At 54.4% G+C, this 18,455-nt stretch overlaps 7 protein-coding genes across 7 annotated transcripts; 3 read left to right on the forward strand and 4 right to left on the reverse strand.

Moving 5' to 3' along the window:
* Positions 1-176: 176 nt before the first annotated feature.
* Positions 177-3,815, reverse strand: CGCA056_v005842 (uncharacterized protein; the record flags this gene model as incomplete). Its single annotated transcript, XM_037321093.1, has 1 exon — positions 177-3,815. The coding sequence occupies one exon, from the start codon at positions 3,813-3,815 to the stop codon at positions 177-179; it is 3,639 nt and encodes a 1,212-aa protein (XP_037181186.1).
* Positions 3,816-6,167: 2,352 nt separating this feature from the next.
* On the forward strand, positions 6,168-7,186 carry asl1-3 (Alkali-sensitive linkage protein 1; the record flags this gene model as incomplete). The annotated part of the gene is made up of 2 exons (XM_037321094.1): positions 6,168-6,781; positions 6,838-7,186. The coding sequence occupies 2 exons, from the start codon at positions 6,168-6,170 to the stop codon at positions 7,184-7,186; spliced, it is 963 nt and encodes a 320-aa protein (XP_037181187.1).
* Positions 7,187-8,318: 1,132 nt separating this feature from the next.
* On the forward strand, positions 8,319-9,821 carry CGCA056_v005844 (3-ketoacyl-CoA thiolase; the record flags this gene model as incomplete). Its single annotated transcript, XM_037321095.1, has 4 exons — positions 8,319-8,383; positions 8,498-8,678; positions 8,750-9,326; positions 9,394-9,821. 4 exons carry the CDS (start codon positions 8,319-8,321, stop codon positions 9,819-9,821), a joined length of 1,251 nt encoding a protein of 416 aa, XP_037181188.1.
* A 162-nt stretch (positions 9,822-9,983) lies between these two features.
* CGCA056_v005845 (uncharacterized protein) lies at positions 9,984-10,577 on the reverse strand (the record flags this gene model as incomplete). The annotated part of the gene is made up of 1 exon (XM_037321096.1): positions 9,984-10,577. One exon carries the CDS (start codon positions 10,575-10,577, stop codon positions 9,984-9,986), a length of 594 nt encoding a protein of 197 aa, XP_037181189.1.
* A 1,177-nt stretch (positions 10,578-11,754) lies between these two features.
* Positions 11,755-12,702, reverse strand: CGCA056_v005846 (uncharacterized protein; the record flags this gene model as incomplete). Its single annotated transcript, XM_037321097.1, has 4 exons — positions 11,755-12,404; positions 12,463-12,516; positions 12,608-12,634; positions 12,690-12,702. The coding sequence occupies 4 exons, from the start codon at positions 12,700-12,702 to the stop codon at positions 11,755-11,757; spliced, it is 744 nt and encodes a 247-aa protein (XP_037181190.1).
* A 1,639-nt stretch (positions 12,703-14,341) lies between these two features.
* Positions 14,342-16,867, forward strand: CGCA056_v005847 (putative sulfate transporter; the record flags this gene model as incomplete). The annotated part of the gene is made up of 3 exons (XM_037321098.1): positions 14,342-14,895; positions 14,955-16,098; positions 16,154-16,867. 3 exons carry the CDS (start codon positions 14,342-14,344, stop codon positions 16,865-16,867), a joined length of 2,412 nt encoding a protein of 803 aa, XP_037181191.1.
* Positions 16,868-17,337: 470 nt separating this feature from the next.
* On the reverse strand, positions 17,338-18,266 carry CGCA056_v005848 (uncharacterized protein; the record flags this gene model as incomplete). Its single annotated transcript, XM_037321099.1, has 3 exons — positions 17,338-17,340; positions 17,390-17,601; positions 17,654-18,266. 3 exons carry the CDS (start codon positions 18,264-18,266, stop codon positions 17,338-17,340), a joined length of 828 nt encoding a protein of 275 aa, XP_037181192.1.
* Positions 18,267-18,455: the final 189 nt, after the last annotated feature.

An 18,455-nucleotide genomic window follows, 5' to 3' on the forward strand; every position in this document is an offset into this window, starting at 1 on the left:
GCAACAGGTTGACGGACAGCGCATGGGAGATTAGTGATGCCATTTGCGGGGAGATATAGACAACAGTGAGAACACGCCTCCGCTGAAAATCAGACAAAGTCTAGTAGATTCAAGTCATTCGTCTACACGGTCTTACGCCCCCATAATGCTCCTTGTCCGATTCCTCGCCCCCAAGTTCACTCCTGCCCCAATTGCTGATCATCCTGGCCGTACTCGTCGTCCTTGTCGCCCTTGCCGTCTTTGCCGTCCTTACCGTCCTTACCGTCCTTACCGTCCTTACCGTCCTTACCGTCCTTACCGTCCTTGCCAGTCCTCGAGTCTGAAACCAGTTCATACTCCGGGCCCGCTCGTTGGTAATACTTTTCGATTGTTTTTTGAGAGATACCGAACCAGTCTTCTAAGAGTTTCTTGAGGCTGCTGATGAAGCTTTCATTCAAAGTGTCGGCCTTCCTATGCAATGGGTGTACTTGAGAATCCATATTATTCAGCTTCTCTCTCGGGATGTGAGAATTTTCGGTCCATTGAAGTTTCTCCCGGCTCCCGCTTCCATCTCCGAATTCGAATCCCAGGCGAACGAATAGATCTTCGACATTTTTGTACGTGATCTTTCGTTTGGTGCTATGATCCCCATAGATGATTTCCATGGTCCTCCACTCTTTCTTCCTGATCTTGTTCGTGCCTCGAAGGGGGTCGGCTGCCATCAGATCGTTGAGGTGCCTCTTGTAGTCATCGCCTCGCTGGCACTTTGCAAGTTCCATGGTCACCTTCTTGAGCTCTTCTTTGCGTATCATGCCGTTGCGAGTAGGCATCACGAACTCGGTCGGGGGTTCTTCGTAGTTGGCAGGCCGGAGGTTGGTGATCTTGCCGCAAATCTTTGTGACATTAAATGTGCCTTCCTGAAAGCGGATACCCCCCTTGTCGAATGCTTTCCAGGCTTTGAAGAATGTGGATGGATGAGAGGAGTGCCGAGCGGTCGCCTTGGTGACCTTGCCCTGGGCATTGGTTCTCTTTTTCTTTCGAGCCGGCCTCTTTCCCCTTTCCTTTTCCTTCTGCGGTTGCGGAAAAGTGGTTCTTGCTATTACCTTCTCACCACATTCATATACGTAGCCGATGATATCTAATAGTTTGGAGCCTGGGAAGTCGTCCTCACTGATGGTCTTGACCTCGCCATAGTTTACTATGGGTGCTTCCAGTGCCGGAGCGTCACCGTGCAGTACCTCGGTGTAGCCGACCATTGGCTCGTCCTCTATTTTCCCCTCCACGTCGAAAACATCGTTCTGCATTCGGAAGTCTTCGTCGATGTCTTTGATACCGACCGATATCTGCAGTTCGTTGAAAGCCTGGCTCAAGATGTTGACCGAGGTCTTCTGCGGACGCCAAACGTTTCCAGATTCCAGCCATGTGGCAATCTCGGTCCAGAAGCCGTCTAACCATTTCTGAACCAACCCAAAGGGTCTGCTCTGCGACTCTGGCAAGCTTGGATGGTAGTATGTCACCCCAAGAAACCAGTGAACCAATCTCAGCCTCTCTTGATCGATATGCTTCTCGAAGGGAAAGTGGTCGTACTCTTTCAAGAACTGCCAGATAGGACTTTTCTCCCTTAGATCTATCATATCGTCGGTGGAAAGATCGCCCCCGAAAGGCTGCATGGCTTCCATTCTCTGACTCAGCAAGCCAGCCTCAAAGATTGCCGTGTAGTCCTCGCTGACCATCGGCTGAACTCCGAGAAGGGCGTGGCGACGCCGATCAGAATGCATTTTCTGGATTATCTTGGGCAATCCGATCCGGCCTATGGAGTAAAAGGACGAGAGGCCTCTGTGAACCGCATCGGTTGCAAGTCTGACATCCTCCCATCCCTCAACGTTCAACGGTCGCTTGTAGCCAGCCACCGCAGAGAAGTCCATTTTGATACGGCCTTCCCTCGGGAGTATCCACTGATCTGATGGAGCTTCGGGTCTCAGCTGATCCCACGTTTGGGTACGGCGGAAGTAATCCCTGATGGAGTGAGTCGCGAGCAGACCGCCGTGATCGAACAGATGTTTGACATGTAGTGCGGCGATCCAGCGCGCATGGAATCCCAGATCAACCCAGGCGTCCATGACGGGCCCCTGCACGTCCAGTTGCTCGAGCCTGTCGTCCAGGTTGATGTTCTCGTCATCGGCAAGCTCGCGCAGTCTTTCTAATTTGTCGAGCAGGCATTGCCACATTTCAACTTCGAATACGGCTCGCCTAATAACTCTTCGGATGAGATCGTTAACCAATGCCTTCTTCGCGTCAATATCTGTGTTCGTGATATGCGGCAAAATGCGATATGCATCGTTCTCATTGTCTGAAGAATCCGTGATGTGACCATAGTGTTGATCGTATTGATTCTGAATGCTGCGTCGGAAAACGGCCGGATCATGACACAACTCTCGCAGTTGTTCCTTTGCGAAAGCCACTCGCTTCTCCAAGCGGGACTTGAATTCGACATCCCAGCTTGACGCAGTAGCAGAGGGTGGGAAAAACTGGCCGCTGGTAACCAGCCCCTTGTCGACGGCATCGAATCTCAGAAGTTCCGCCGGAATTGTTTCCCAAGTATGGGCCTTGCAAATGGGAAGATGTTTGGACACCGGTTGACCGTTGAGATCTTCGCCTCGGCTTCGCAGCCCATCAACATAAGCCGACAAGTCCTCGGCTACGACTTTGACGAAGCGCAGCGTCACGGCCTGTATTGCGAGGACCATGATGCCTTCTTCCCATCCAAACAGGAGGCCAGCCCTCTTCAACCGCGGGAACAGTCCATCTTTCGTGTCCTCGCCTGTGGGGTCCTTGAAGACGACAGCATAGTCATGGAAGTACTCACGTCTCTCGTGAGGCTGTTTCATCTCCAGTAGCTCAGCCTGTGGTGGGAAGCCCATGAACCAGTTGTCGTGATAGGCTGGGACACAGAACTTGCCAGCCCTTCCAAGGTGACAGCCTTCCCAGTCTGCACGAGCAAAGACTCGGGGGTGGTTGGCGATGCGGTTGAGAATGAGCGACCGAAGAATTTGGGGGTCCGAAAGGTCCTCTTGGTTGAGAAATGGGAGCATATTTACTCTGTGTGTAACAAACCATTCTTTTCCCACCTGCTCCTCGGTGTACTCGTGGTAATGAAAGAGTGAATTCCAACGCTTGCCACCGCCGGGTCTTGAGAGTGATTCCAGATATACGACGTCGTCAACCGACCTGCGGAAGCATTCGGTGACATCGATATCGCGGCCTTCGGGGAGAGGATAGCCCGTGCCAAACCAATATGCAAACCAAGATGCGGCACCTTCCTTGGTCTGAGTCGTGGGAGATGATGCAGTCTGGCGCCTATCTGACGCATTAGAAGCAAAGGACCACCACTGATCGAACAACTTGAGCCAAGACCGATTGACGATATCTTTTAGCTGAGCAGCGTTGACGTGTTCGAGAAGGCCGGTAATAATGTTTATGTTTAGCGAATTCTTCAATGCGCTGGCATCCCCCCATGCCGTTTCTACCTCTGCCATCAAAATGTTGGTCAAGTCTTGTGCAGTCTCCGCATCGGAGAGAAGTTCAGGAATCCACTTATTGATGAGTTGATTCGAATCCTCTTCGTCGACGGCTTGATTTGGATCCTTGGCATGCGGATATGCGAGAGCGTGTAGATCAGAGCCAGGACAGTCGTGCTTGTATGGACAGTTACCAACAGATTTTGTCCATGGGTAGCCCGTGAAGAAAGCGTACGATGTGTGCGACTTGTCCATATATATGGGTTCCAGATATCTGTGACCCTCAGGGAGAAGCAATCTTAGCGGCTTGGACTTCATCGTGGGACGCCTCGTTGGGGCCATGACAGAGAGAAAGAGATTGCGAGGGTGCGGTAGGGTGATGCGGCGGTAATATTGCAATGGCTAAGTGAAGCAATGCTGATTTGTAGGGGTTGCGAGACGCAGCAGAGGGGTGAGTTCACGGGAAGAAGCATGTTTGATGGATGCACAGATGTCAAGCCTGAGAAACCGTCCTTATGTATCATGATAGAGAGGCGGCCGACAAAGGTTGTAGAGATGGCATTCAGGCCGTGGCATTGGCAGCAACAAAAGGATAGAGCCCCGACATAGAACAATGGTTCCACGAAGTTTAGAAAGGCTTTGTAGGAGGCGATGACTATTTCCGTCGACTTGATCAGACGTCAGGAGGGACATGATGAGGAAATGCCTGCGATCTGGAAGACAGGTTGACCAGACAAGACTTGGACGGTAGTTGATGGCTCGGATAACTAAGGTATGGTGAGGCGGCGAAAGTCACGAGCAAAGCGATAAGAACAGCGAGGTCTCAGGTAGGGCAGATAGGCTGGCCGAGTTTCAGACACGTGAACCAGGTTTTCTGATGGTGGGCGTTGAAGAAAAGCCGTTGCAAATTGACTGGGACGTTGTGACGCAAGGGAGACTTCTCTGATGGGTCGTCACGTTGAGGGAGGCAGAAGCCAGCCAGGCATTCGGGGGTGAGAGGAAGTGGAGGACGACCGCACGCAGTGACAATGCCTTTGTTACCTCCTTCAGGTACGAAGGCAGAATGACTGATGGGAAAGATGAAGGCCGACCAGATAGATTCAGATGACGGCGCGGCAAGAGGAAAAGACGGCAGGGGTACGTATCTGTGCCTTTGAGTGGGTGTTCTTGGCGCAGTCAATAGCGCGATTGTTGGCGAAGAAAGAGCAGAGCAGAGGTGGCAGGCAGCTTGGTGATTGGGACGACAGGAAGGAGGTTTTCGCAAGCTGCGGGGGCCGGATCCGGGAAGGCAAGGGAAGGCCACGCTTAATCAAGTTTAAGCTGAGGGTCTGGTGGGTCTGGGCCCCCCCAAAAAAAAAGCTGATTCTTTCACAGGCCTGAGGCGACACTCGTGGAGTGTTTGATTGTGTGGCGCCCGCCGCCCGCGCAGGGACCACCTTCCGGCCCACCTTCCGCGTCGTATTCCACGCGGGAGGCAGGAACCACACACAGCAAGGGAAGGAGGGAAAGAACCACAGGCACCACAACTTACAAGGCAGGCACGCTGCACGCAGGCAGGGCAGGGGAGGAGGTGGGACGTGAAAGGGAAGGAACAATCGCGTTTCCATCTTTCCCGTTTCTTTCATCGCGGAAACAGGGAAACACGCACAAAGAAGAAAACGAAATAGAGGGACATCATCCACCTTCCTTCACAATGAACCAGAACACCACCACCACCATGTCCCGTCCCTTGCCTCGTCGATCACCCACGGTGACCTCGCCAAGGCTGTATGCCCAGGCCTTGGTAGGACACCACGAATTGACGCATCACTCGCTCACTCGCTCTACGAGTCCAGGTCTCATTGCCAAGGCCAATGGACAAAGGCTGCAGGAGAGTGGGATTTATTGGCACTGGAGAGGCGAGCTGAGCATATCGCCGCCCAAACCGGCAAGGACGGCGGTGCCGCATCGCTCTACCTACCTTAGAGACTAGGACTTCCAGCTCCCTTATCGAGAGACGCTAATTGCTGCATTATTCGTCCTCGACCTGGCAGTATTCCGGGCCCCTCGAAACCACCATCCCGAGCACCGCCAGCGCCATCCTGCTCACCGTCGACGCCAGCACCAACGCCAACGCCGCCAACGCCAGCCAGATCCGACGCGATGGGCCGCTAAACTCCGTACCTTGCCTTGCCTGACGCCCTGCACCGGTGAAAGACATTAAGACATTCATCAGACACCTTTTTTTTTTTGTTTCCTCCTTATTCTCCTTCCCTCCCCCGGCTTGCCCTCCTGTCCTGCGATTCCAATCTTTTTCTATCTGTATTCGACTCACCTTTGCGTACCTACTTTGCTCCATTGAGCACCTGGCTTTATCCATTGTCACTCGTTTTATCGCCAGATTCAAGTGCTCCGAACCACCACACTCCTTCCATTGACGCCTTTGAACCATCCGTTTCGATAACCCGACCGCAACTGACAATCTGCCTCGTTGCCTTTGCATCATCGCGAACCAAAGCGTCAGCTTCTCTCGTGTCGAAACACGCCGGAACATTCGTGGATTGACCCCCGCAGGTCCCCGTGACCAACGTCGTCGCATTTGCCCCGACCGCCGTCGAATCGACCCGAACCCGCTGGACTGGAGCTGGAAACCCGACTGGAACCCGGTCTCACCCACTTCGTCCGCCCGCGATGCTCTCCACATTCCTCCTGGCCCTGTTGCCCCTCGTGGCCGCCCAGACCAAATCCTCGAAGCGCGGTCTTGTCTTCACTCCCAATGCCAGTTGGCCCCAAGACAACCAGGTCTGGGTTCAGGCCGGCTCCGACCTGACCTGGTACTACAACTACCAGGAGATCCCGAGCCCGGCCTTCTCTTCCAAAACCCAGGCCGAATTCGAATTCGTCCCCATGATGTGGGGTGTTTCCTCCAACCCAGAGGACACCACCTTTCTCAAAGCTGTAAAAAGTCTGATTGAGGACAAGAACATCAACATCACCCATGTTCTGGGCTTCAACGAGCCCGATGGCCCCTCGCAGTACGGCGGCAGCGACATTGCTCCCGCCATTGCTGCCAAAGCCTGGGTAGCCAACTTTGTTCCTCTGGGTGAGATGGGCGTCAAGCTGGGCCTGCCTGCTTGCACTGGCCAGCCCGCAGGTCTGCCATGGTTGAAACAATTTCTGGGTAACTGTTCCGACCTGATTAGCACCTCGGGTGACAAGAAAAACTGCACATACGACTTTCTTCCCGTGCACTGGTACGACAACTTCGCCGGCCTGGCTAGTCACATTGGCGAGCGTAGAGCCAAGTAAGTCTTTTGATGTGATATCACAATGGCATCCGCACTTGCTGACAGTAGCCCAGCTTCCCGGACACAAAGATCTGGGTCACGGAGTATGCCTATGCCCACCAGGATCTCGCTACCACCCAGGAGTACTACAACCAGACTGCCGATTACTTTGACAAAATCGACTACATTGAGCGGTACACTTACTTTGGCGCATTTCGTTCCAAGACGAGCAATGTTGGAGCTAACGCTTCATTCCTCAACAACGATGGCAAGCTGACCGACATTGGCTCTTGGTACTTGGGCTTCACCGCTACGGGAGTGAATCCCCAGTCTGGCAACAGCGGTAGCACGCGGCAAGGACCGCCAATGCCTGTGGCTGCCGCGGCGACGTTTGCTGCTGTTGTTTATGCCTTTAGCTTCTGATCATGATCAGTAATCTGCGAGCGAGATAGATGACGCAGGGCACATGAGAGATGTGCCGCTGCGAAGGTATTTCCAAACATGTAGACGGCTAGAGGATCAAAATGTCCCTAAAAGCTACCGACATATTTCTAATGTATTTTCTTTGGGCTGGTTTTGATCGTAGACTGGGAAGAGCATGGGTGCTTGACGACAGTCACCAACATGACTGGAATGAGAAGACGACGGGTATCTGTCGAGCATGAATATGAATGACATTTTGAACACCTGGAACATCCTGCGCAGCGTTCCCGTCTTACAAGGTGAACTTCTTTCCCCGTGCTATTGCGACAACATTCCACGTTGCCTCTGCTCTCAAGTTCATTGGTCCAGTACCACGCAAAGCTCACTCAGAGTCTCAGACAGTGGGGAGGAACCATGGCTGCGACGATGTGAGAGTAAACGATTTCTTGGAGGATGAGGCTTTAGTACCGAGGACCAAGGTGACAAGCACAGAGAGGTCCAGCCGGGGCATTTGACTTTAATAATGCACATGGCAAGGACTCTTATACAACCCAAGGCCTCGTCTGATGAGTCTTGCCGGTGTGATGATAGGAGCTGTCAATCGGCAAGACCGGGAATGGGTGCGGCAGATGGACCGAAGAACGGCACAATGCCCCAAGGGGTCCTCGAGTGGATGCAGATTGAGATCGAGCTAGCTGCTGTTAGGCATCGCGAGGGCATCCACGCCTTTGGTTAACAGATTCCATCTGCCGCGCTACTGCACCCCAGACTCCGCGGCATCCCCATTACTCGGGGCACTGGATTTCTACTGGCCGGTTCGCTGGCCGAGATGCCTCGGCCCAATTGCCTCCCCCACAGCCACTGGAAGGGCCTGGAGCGCGCGGGTCTGCGCAGTCTGGGGGCTGGGACAGGCCTACGAGGCCCGAACCCGACGCGATTGCCGGCAGCTAAGGCCAACCCCGACGCAAACCATGTCTACTTTACCGGTGCCCCCTCCTTTCATGACCAGCAACGAAACTCTCGAGCTTATTTCTCGCCCTCTCCGTCTCTCTCCTTTCTTTCAGTCTTCGAAGCTGCAAACTCGCCTTGCCCGTCGTCTTCGAATCGCATCACCCGCCCGTAATCAGCAACCATGGCCCTCGAGCGAATTGGCTCCATCGTGAAGCACCTGGCTCCAGGTAGCGCCATCAACCAGATGTACGTGCTACTACTCCCATGTGATGGTCGCTCACAGCGATCCGGACTTCGTTCGGCTTCTCGACCAAAAAGTCTCCGACCCCGAAACTGACAACATACCCTTCTTCTGCGTAGCCAGTCCAAGAACCCCGATGATATCGTCATTACGTTAGCTATCCGCACTCCGTTGGCCAAGGCCAAGAAGGGTGGCTTCAAGGATACGAGCCTCGAGTACATGGTCTACGCCCTCCTGAAGGAGGTTCGCGAGCGATCCAAGATTGAGCCTGCAGCGGTGGAGGACATTCGCATGGGAAATGTGCGTACCAACCTGTTCTTCCCGAACCCTTCCGACCCGGAAACACTCCCGCTGACTCTGCCGTTCTCCAGGTCTCCGATGGCAAGGCCGCCTACAAGCTCCGCGCCGCCGCCCTCGCGGCTGGCTTCCCAAACACCGCCGGTGCTTCCTCCATAAACCGATTCTGCTCTTCCGGCCTCCAGGCCACCGCCGATATCGCCAACGCCATCACCACTGGCTCTATTGAGGTCGGCATCGCGCTCGGCGCCGAGAGCATGAGCATTGGCGGCGACGCCCTCGAGAAGCCCTTCGATGACGCCGTCGTCAGCCAGTCCCAGGAGGCGGCCGACTGCATGCAGCCTATGGGCTGGACCTCGGAAAACGTTTCGCACGACTTCAACATCACCCGCGAGGAGATGGACAAGTACGCCGCTGAGAGTTTCCAGAGAGCCGAGAGGGCCCAGCAGGCTGGCCTGTTTGACGATGAGATTGTGCCTATCAAGACCAACGTCGTTGGACCTGACGGAGAGACAAAGGAGGTTATCCTTACCAGGGACGAGGGCATCCGTCCGGGTACCACCGCCGAGAGCTTGGGTAAGATTCGGGCGGCTTTCCCGCAGTGGGGTCCCACGAGCACGGGAGGCAACTCTAGCCAGGTTACTGACGGAGGTGAGTTCTGTCGTCCCAAAAACCGCCCTAAACTCAATTTATTTTGGCATACTGACTTTGTGGGAAGCTGCCGCTGTGCTTCTGATGAAGCGTTCCACCGCCGTCAAGCTCGGTCAGCCCATCCTGGCCAAGTACGTTGGCTCCACCGTTGCCGGCCTGGCTCCCCGCATCATGGGTATCGGCCCGTCTGTTGCCATTCCCAAGCTGTTGGCTCAGCACAACCTGTCGCTCGCCGACATCGACGTCGTCGAGATCAACGAGGCTTTCTCCAGCATGGCCGTCTACTGCCGTGATAAGCTCGGTCTTGACTGGGCCAAGATGAACCCCCGTGGCGGTGCCGTCGCACTGGGCCACCCTCTCGGCGCCACCGGTGCGAGACAAATTGTTACTGGTTTGAGCGAACTCCGCAGGACAAAGAAGAAGGTCCTTCTGACTAGCATGTGCATCGGCACTGGCCAGGGTATGGCTGGCCTGTTTGTCAATGAGGTCGTGTAATATACCGGTTGATAATGTACGAGAAATATCAGAATGGAAATGAGTGTATGATTACTGCGTTGGGAAGTGTCTCTTCGATGATTTTTCTCAATTGCTTGTTTGACATCGGACTTTGGTCTAAATGGTCTAAATCTCTGCAAGACTCCCAATCAAGCCTCCAGATCAGCTGTGAATTAATCCCCAAGTCACAAACAGCATCCGCTCGTTGTTGCTGCACTGAACAGTACCCTGCAACCCCAGCTTCCCGCTTTGCTCCAACACCGCGTATCGGTTGGTGTAGAACCGGATGTCGTTTGTCCCAATTCTCATGGGACTCGCTGCGCTTCCGGTGTCGGCGTACCTCGCAGTGAAGCTACACGTTCCAGAGCTGGCGACACGAGCCCAACCGCCTGCAAAGTCGCCTGGCTGCAGGGTCCAGAAACCGTTTCCCAGAGCGTTGGCGAGGGCCTTGCAGTCTGCCGCCAGTGGTGCCGAAGTCGAGAAGTCTGTTGTTGGGTCTTGGGCTAGTTCACCGCACCATTCGTCTCTGCCGGCAGAGAACGGGAACCGCTTCGTCAGCCGGACTGGGCGGGTACCTTCTGACCCCCGAGTGAACTTCAGTCGTCTGTTGATGTAGATGGTTGAAGTAGTTCCGTCGGCTTGGGTAATGGTCCGAGGCACCATGTCCGAGAGGTCAACTCTGGTGGCAGTGACCAGAGAGAAAAGACCAAGGGTGACGACCCATAGCAGGACTTTGGTGAGCGAATGTGTGACCATGTTGAAGGTTCTGAATAAGTAACGAATGAAATATTTTATTATGAGTTGAGTAATTACAGGCTTCCAGAGACTGAAGGGTGAGTTGCTTGATAAGATGAGAGAAAACAACGCGCAAGGGAATGATCGCTTATATGTTAATCGCGACAAACGCCAGGCGGACGAGAACCCCGACGTGAAGTGGGCACAACCAAGCACGAACGATACTACTGCGCACATCACTGTGCAATGTCATCTCAGTCAGTTTAGCAATTTCGCCAATGGCCATGCCGTCTGCACTCCTTCGCCCGAGCTGACAAGCGTGTGCCAACTCCTGCAGGAACCGTGGTTACAGGGCCAAGGCGAGTGATTCGTCAGAAATGCACACATGCAAGCCACGGCCCCCGCAACCATTGATGAATGAGACGGAGCTTACATTGTGATGTCGGTGAAGAAGTTTTCTCGCGATGCCGTTGGGTCGGCGGGGACCCCCCCCCCCCCTCCTTTCTGAAGTTTAAGTGATGGGGCCGGAATGTGATGTGACGAGAAACGGCCCCCGAAGGGGGCGGGGATTGGCACCGGAAGCGCCCAGCTCGGGGGTGACATCAATGCGGCACTTGAACGTCACCCAATCACAACACACGGCGGGGCTTGTTGGTTAGGCTCGGGATCTACGGGCGTCAACTTGTTCTGCCGGTGACAGAATGGCGCTGTGATTGCATGATCACGTTGGACCTGTGGATCGTGGTGATTGACAGGTTGACGACAATCTCAGATTGGCTGTGTGCGGGGCCAGGCTTCAGGTTCTGGATCTCGCGCATCCTTGTGAAATGTCCGGGGGGCTAGACGCAACCCCCATGATCCGATGTCGGGATCATGTTCGCATGGATTGCTTATGGCTGGTCGGCAATATTGCTCTTATGGTGCACATAGAATATGGAGTTGCTGTATCAGGCCACCCGGTGATGGTGGCTACTGGAATGTGACGTTCTCACACTGCCGTCGTACAAGAGACAAAGCAAACATTGAATCAGCAAGTTTTGTGTTAGGGAACACGCAATGATGGGCAGCCTTGGATGCTTGGTGAAAGGGTTGCTGTTGACGGTTACATACCTATCCGGCCCTCCTGTTCGGGATTGCGCCGTAGAGATGCAGTGTCATCCGGCTCGGCCTCGCCCGTGTCGAACGACACAAGATCAGCCTAGGCCACACGAGCAACGTCGGCCTCGAGGTTCGAGACGGCTTGCCTTACTGCGTCCATCCCGTCGACGTCATCCTCGAGAAACCTGGTGGCTTCGTATCGGTGCGGCTGGCCTTCGGCGAGAAACAGTTTGGCCTTGTCTTCTCCCAGACATCCAACCATGTGAGTACTGACGGCGAGATCGACGTCCTCGTCTGAGTTGCCTTGGATTATGGTCGTCGGTGGCCAAGCTGCGACCTTGTCTTTAGCACTTGCTTCTTTGGCCCATTTATATCCCGGGTCAATATCTCCGACGAGCCCAGGGAACTCGTTCCTATACACATAGTAATCGTAGAGACACCTGCGGGGAAACTCATCGGTGTTGCCATCTTCTGTGATAGGAACCGTGGTGACATCAAAGTTGGCGTTCTTGGTCCCGTCAGGTAAGAGCTTGTCGAGATGAAAGACTTGGGGGTTGTTGGCCGATGTAGTTCCCACAGAGACGGCTGCCGCAAGATGGTGCGACATTTGCGATTCAGTGATGGGCTCTGGCGTGAGCAAGACTGAAGAGTTGAAGAAGCGATGGCGGAAGGTGGTGATACCGGTGACTGAGAGCAGTGCAATGGGGGACGGTGTGAAGTGGTGGGCGGTCAGAGAGGCCATGAAGAACCCTATTCGACGGTCAGCTATCCGACGGTCACAGACATGTCTCTGCCATGTGCTGCTCACCAGCGCTCCCTCCGCCGACAATGACCTTTCGTTCAACAGCATTGCTGGACGCGCCTAAGTGTCGCGCGAATTTGTATGCTGCTCGAGCATCCTCAAGCAAGCCCGAAGATTTCACCTGTGGAAGCAGACGATAGCTTGCGCTTACCAGAGGCCATTTGTTTCTGAAGCAGACCTGGGGTTGCTGTCAGAATGAGACGGTGCACGCAGTGAGACGATGCAGGACTCACCTGTGCAAGCCATGGTGGTACACAAGATCTGGAGCCGGTGACTAGACCCCCCGAGTGGAAGTACAGGAAGACGGGTGAGGTAGCGGGGTAGTGCTCGGCCGGGTAAACGTCGCACTCGAGGGGGATAGTGTGGCGAGCAAAGACACGCTTGGTCTTTGTCAAGCGATGGGCGCCACGCAGTGCTTGGGATGAAATGCTGTCTCAATGCGTGGGTTGGTAAATAACACCAGACGGAGCGATGGCAGGCTTAAGCTGAATTTCACAGAGGGTGGCTGGGCATTTTGTGGTTGCACGAGCAGGCAAGGAATCGCCTGACGGACCTGACAGTGACATATTTGGACAGCATTGTAGAAGCCACCGTGGCGTTCATCATGAGATGTAGCTGAGGAGTTGTGGTTGGTTGGTTGGTTGGTTGATTGGATGTCTTGTCATGTTCAGACCTCATGCCCGCTGCGGGGCCTACCCACCATCGAAGGATTACCTAAGGAATGAACAAGTCTTTCCAGAGAAAAGCTGAAGTACGTCGGCTCCTCCTTCGTTATCTAGACGACCGGAGAGGACTCGAGATCGGTGGTGCAGCGCTCTGAACCCCTCTATGATCGGCATGAGGTGGCCGGGAGGGGGGCTGAGAGTTTCCCGTGGGTAAGTGCGGCGACAGACCGGCGCTGGGCCGATGGATTTGAAGAAAAGGGTCGGAGAGGGGCCGGGGAGCGGGGTAGACTGGTGGCTCCACCGTTTTTTCTGCATTGCAGCTGTGAGAGGCAGCAGGGTGCATGCATTATCTTACACAATTCGAAGGCGGTGTGTCTCTTTGGGCCTAGCGCTCGTGTTCGGCGCGGATGGATTTTGCCGATACCCCGGCCGGTCCAAACACTGCAAAGCCAACCTAACCCAGGAAGGGAACATGGCAATTAGTACGAAAAATTGATGTCACTCCCCGGTTTGCTTGGTCTTTGCTCAGCGACTGCGGAATGCTTAATCCTTGCAGAAAAAAAAAAACACACACACGCACCTTCGCCCGCCGACCGCTCTTAACCCCCCCAGTCGCAGTTGCAGCCGCAGCCGCAGTCGCAATCGCGCAGTCGACGCCGAAAGCCCAGCAGCACATCTTTACCTCGCTCTGGGCTGCAAGGTCCCTTGGCCGTCGCCTCCTAGGTTCGGACAAGATCCTAACTCGCCAATCCATGCCCCAAAAGATTTGATCTCTGTCGCCATCGCCTGAACAAGGGACGAGTCAGCCAGCGCTGTGACAAATCCTCTTACCATGGTCTGGCCTGGCATCCCACCACCGAACTGATACAAGCCATCCGTCAACCGTCTGTATCACCGTCTTTTCCGTCACGTCTCCCGTCTGTGGTGTCTTCTTCCTTCCGTCTCTACCCGCCGCCCGACCACCCATCCTTCGTCACCTCGTGCAGACGCTGGACCCTGAGACGTTTGCTGCGACTGCAACCTCCCGGGAACACACACCTGCGAGGTCTTTGTTGGTTGTTGACGACGACAGAAGCATAATCTCCGAATCCATCTAGTCTCTACAGTCAGCCTCGTCGCCCCGCCAATTCGACTGTCGTCATTTCGCATGTCTCCCGCCGCATTCCCGTAACCACGTCTTTTCTTTTTTTCTGTGCTGCTCTCTCGGTTACGAAGCGAAAATGTCAGGCGGCCGGCCACAACCAAACCGCAGTCCTTCTTCACAGCAGCACCTCCCCATGAACCCGAGCGGCCTGCGCCAGAGCTACACCATGGGTTCACCGCCTGTCCAGTCGCCCGGCTCTATCGGCGGCGAGTCTGAGTACATGAGCACTCGCGAGGACGCGACTCCTCTGGCGACACCGCTCCCCAACGAGAGCGATAGTGGTCGAGATACCCCGCGCGCCGGTTCCAGCCTCGGTCGACCAAACACTTTCCCTCCAAGCGAATCCACGAGCCTCCTGCAAAATGTCCTCATCGATAACTCCGCGCCGACTAGCTACACTCATGGCACTTTTTCGCCCAGGCCTACTAGTCCTACGGGCAGCGCCCGCAGCGCTGACATGGACCGACCGTCCTCCTCCGCCTCCTCGATCCCCATCCTCGATTCGGTGCTTACGACCATTACCGGCGACGACCACTGGAGGAAGCGCTTCATCAGAAAGTTGAAAAGCAAGAAGATGACCTCGTCCAGGACGCTGGCAGAACAAGCTGGATTCAAGGATACCGTGTGGATGTAAGTCGCCGCCCAGCATGCCTCTCCTACAGGACCAAACTAACCATGATTGCTCCCAGGTACCTCTCGTACTACATTCCGCTACTTACCTGGCTGCCTCAATACCAATGGTCCTACTTGAAGGGAGATCTCGTCGCAGCGCTGACGCTTGCCTCTCTATACCTGCCGATGGCCCTCTCCCTCGCCGACAACCTCGCTCACGTCCCGCCAATCAACGGCCTGTATGCGTTTGTTTTCAATCCCTTCATCTATGCCATCTTTGGAAGTGCGCCGCAGATGGTCGTCGGACCTGAAGCCGCCGGGTCTTTGTTGGTCGGTTCTGTGGTCCGAGGCAGCATCGACCACGACAAGGACGAAGAATACAACGCCGAACTACAGGCGAAAATCTGCGGTGTGGTTGCAGGCATGGCTGGAGCCACCGTCTTGCTGGCTGGTATCGCGCGTCTTGGTTTCCTCGACAGCGTGCTCAGTCGCCCGTTCTTGCGCGGCTTCATCTCTGCTATTGGCTTCGTTATCGCGGTCGATCAGGCCATCCCTGAGCTCGGTCTCGCGAAGTACGCGGGGGAAACTGGTGTTGGCCATGGTAGCAGCATGGACAAACTGGAGTTCATCTTCACTTCCTTCGACCATGTTCACAAGCTTACTTTCATCGTGGCCGGAGTCAGTTTCGTGATCATGATGGTAATGCGTGAGCTCAAGAAACACATGACGCCGAAGTATCCCGGCGTCGCTTACATCCCGGATCGATTCTTTGTCGTCGTCGTTGCAGCCATCCTGTCCTGGCGTTTCGATTGGGCGAGCAAGGGAGTTGAGATTCTCGGACCCGTTAAGGCCGCGTCCGGTCATGTCTTCACCTTCCGCTGGCCCTTCCAAACATCGCATATGGAACACATTCGCGAGGCCATGGGCACCTCTTTCTTGATTGCTCTGCTGGGCTTTTTCGAATCTTCCGTCGCGGCGAAGAGTCTGAGCAGTTCCGACAGCTTGCACGGCATCCAGCTCAGCCCCAACCGAGAGCTTGTAGCGTTGGGTGCTGCCAACGTGGTTGGCGCTTGTTTCATGAGTTTGCCTGCCTTTGGTGGTTACGGCAGAAGCAAGTTGAACAAGCAGACTGGCGGCAAGACACCCATGAGTTCGATCTTCCTCAGCGCCATCAGTCTAGCAGCCATCATGTTCTTGTTGCCTTACTTCTACTATCTACCCGTAAGTTAACACCCGTACACCATCGCGGAATGACAACCCGAACTAATCCTGGCAGAAACCGGTCCTGTCATCCATGATTTCTGTTGTTGCCTACTCATTGCTCGAGGAAGCACCCCACGATATCGCCTTCTTCCTGCGCATTCGCGGTTGGACCGAGCTGGGTCTGATGACCATCATCTTCGTATCTACAATTTTCTACTCCCTCACTCTGGGTATGGCCATCGGCGTCGGCTTGTCTTTGCTCCAGGTCATCAAGCACTCGACTCGCCCGCGCATTCAGATTCTTGGTCGCATCCCTGGTACGCATCGATTCGAGAACGCCGAGTTGAACCCTGATAGACTAGAGTTTGTCGAGGGCTGCCTCATTGTCAAAATTCCGGAGCCTTTGACTTTTGCCAACACGGGCGAGCTGAAGGCACGTCTCCGACGTTTGGAGCTGTACGGCACGAGCATGGCTCATCCCGCGCTTCCAAGGTTGCGTGGCGAGCATCACAACAAGAACGTCATCTTTGACATCCACGGTGTTACATCCCTAGATGGTTCGGGCACTCAGGTGCTTGAGGAGATTGTGCGAAGCTATAGAGAGCGCGGCGTTAGAGTGTTCTTCAGCCGTGGACCTACTAACCCACGTCATCACATCTGGCGGCTCATGCGCCAGTCTGGCATCATCGACCTCGTCGGCGGCGAGTCTCATTTCGTTACGGACGTGCAAGAGGCCCTCAAGTTGACCGAGTACGAGCACAGCATCAACGAAGCCAACAACCCTTAGATGAGAAAGAGAGCGAATTTTCAGCGCTGCACATACGGATCGATGCATAGATAGGGCGTTTGGTTTTCTGGATCGATGCGAGATGGGGCACCACTACGATCTTTGGTTCTCGCACATCTGTTAGTTTCACGACGTCAAGCGTGTCATGTTTACAATGAACTTGTACGACAGCGGGTTTATAGATCGTAGAATTCAAAAGCGATGCATTTGTTGGTCATACATCAACTTTATCTCACACATCCCCTGTGCAAGGCTTTGGTGCCACACCCGCCCGTGTCTAACCACCCTGGCGCGTCTGGACTAAGAGTGAGGTACTCTGCACGTTTCCTCTTTCCCAGACAAGCCGTCTGATTTCAAGCAGTCGAGGCAATTAAACACTCGCCTCTGTTGGATGATTTTCCTCGCCTCTTTTTCCACCTCACTTGCCAGATTGCGATTGATGTATCGGTTCGACCGACACTGGCACACACCTACTTCTCTCATGCAAGGGAAATCCTTCATTGAGATCTTCTGAATGCTCACTGCCGTATCCAGGAGGTTGCAGAACTTATGTTTTGAAAAGTCAATGTCCCTGGGAAGCAAGTCGGACTTGTGGAGGGTCTCTACGTAGTACCCAAGAGCCTTCGACGCCCTGGAACAGGCTGCGTCTGACGTGTCCCAATCCCACATCATTGGGCAGATGACGCCTTTGTAGAACGAATTGCAGGACTCATGTCTTTTGATCTCGAGGCACTCTGGCTTGCGGTTAATCATCATAATTAGGTCTAGGATGGGGGGTGTACCTACTGATGATGTCGGTGTGAAGCAAAGGATGGTCCACGAGCATCTTCACCTGCTCTGATCCCGTCGAGAAGGGACCTTCATGGTATAGGAATATCCGCCATGAAATTTCCGAAAACTCAACTGGAAGGTCTATCACATAGGCGAAAACCAACAGATGGCAAAAGTCGCTCATCGGGGGAACCTCGTCATCAAACTGTTGGAGCCAATCCCTGATCCACACGATGCCGCAGTACTTGAGGGCGTTGATGCATTCGTACTTATCGCAGATATATGCCAATTTCTCTAATGACATGGGCTTCGGAATCTCTGGGACGTAGACGTTGTGAAGAATCTGGCACAGTATCGACATGGCTTCTACATCGTCGTCTGGGAGCTCCAAGTCGTACGGCTCTGGTCCGGTCTTTTCGGCGAGTTCGGTCCCTTCTTTGAATTTCCCTCCCAGCATGGCTTTGAAGACAGGCGAATTAAGCTGTAACACTTTTGAAGAAACTCGCAACTCGTCGTTTTGCAGGGTTTCGTCTTCATCTTCAGCTTCTGCATCCGCATCGGCCAGTCTCATTCTGCTGAGCGTCAGGACGAGGTCGCCATCAACGTCGATTTCGTGCCTGTTGGCCATCCCGAAGCAGTTCATTGGCGAGCGAATGCGTTGAATAAATTTAAGCTTGGCGGAAGACTTCAGTTTTCATGGCGACTTTGGTCATTGGGAAGAAATTTCATCACCTCAGGCCCGTGTCCTTACGGCTTGAGCCTCCTTGTGTCAGCGTTACGACCCCGCGGGGCTGATGGCGGGATCTGTTGGTGAACG

This window comes from Colletotrichum aenigma (assembly GCF_013390185.1).
Source record: "Colletotrichum aenigma strain Cg56 chromosome Unknown KSG_Cg56_contig03, whole genome shotgun sequence".
NCBI classification, from domain to species: domain Eukaryota; kingdom Fungi; phylum Ascomycota; class Sordariomycetes; order Glomerellales; family Glomerellaceae; genus Colletotrichum; species Colletotrichum aenigma.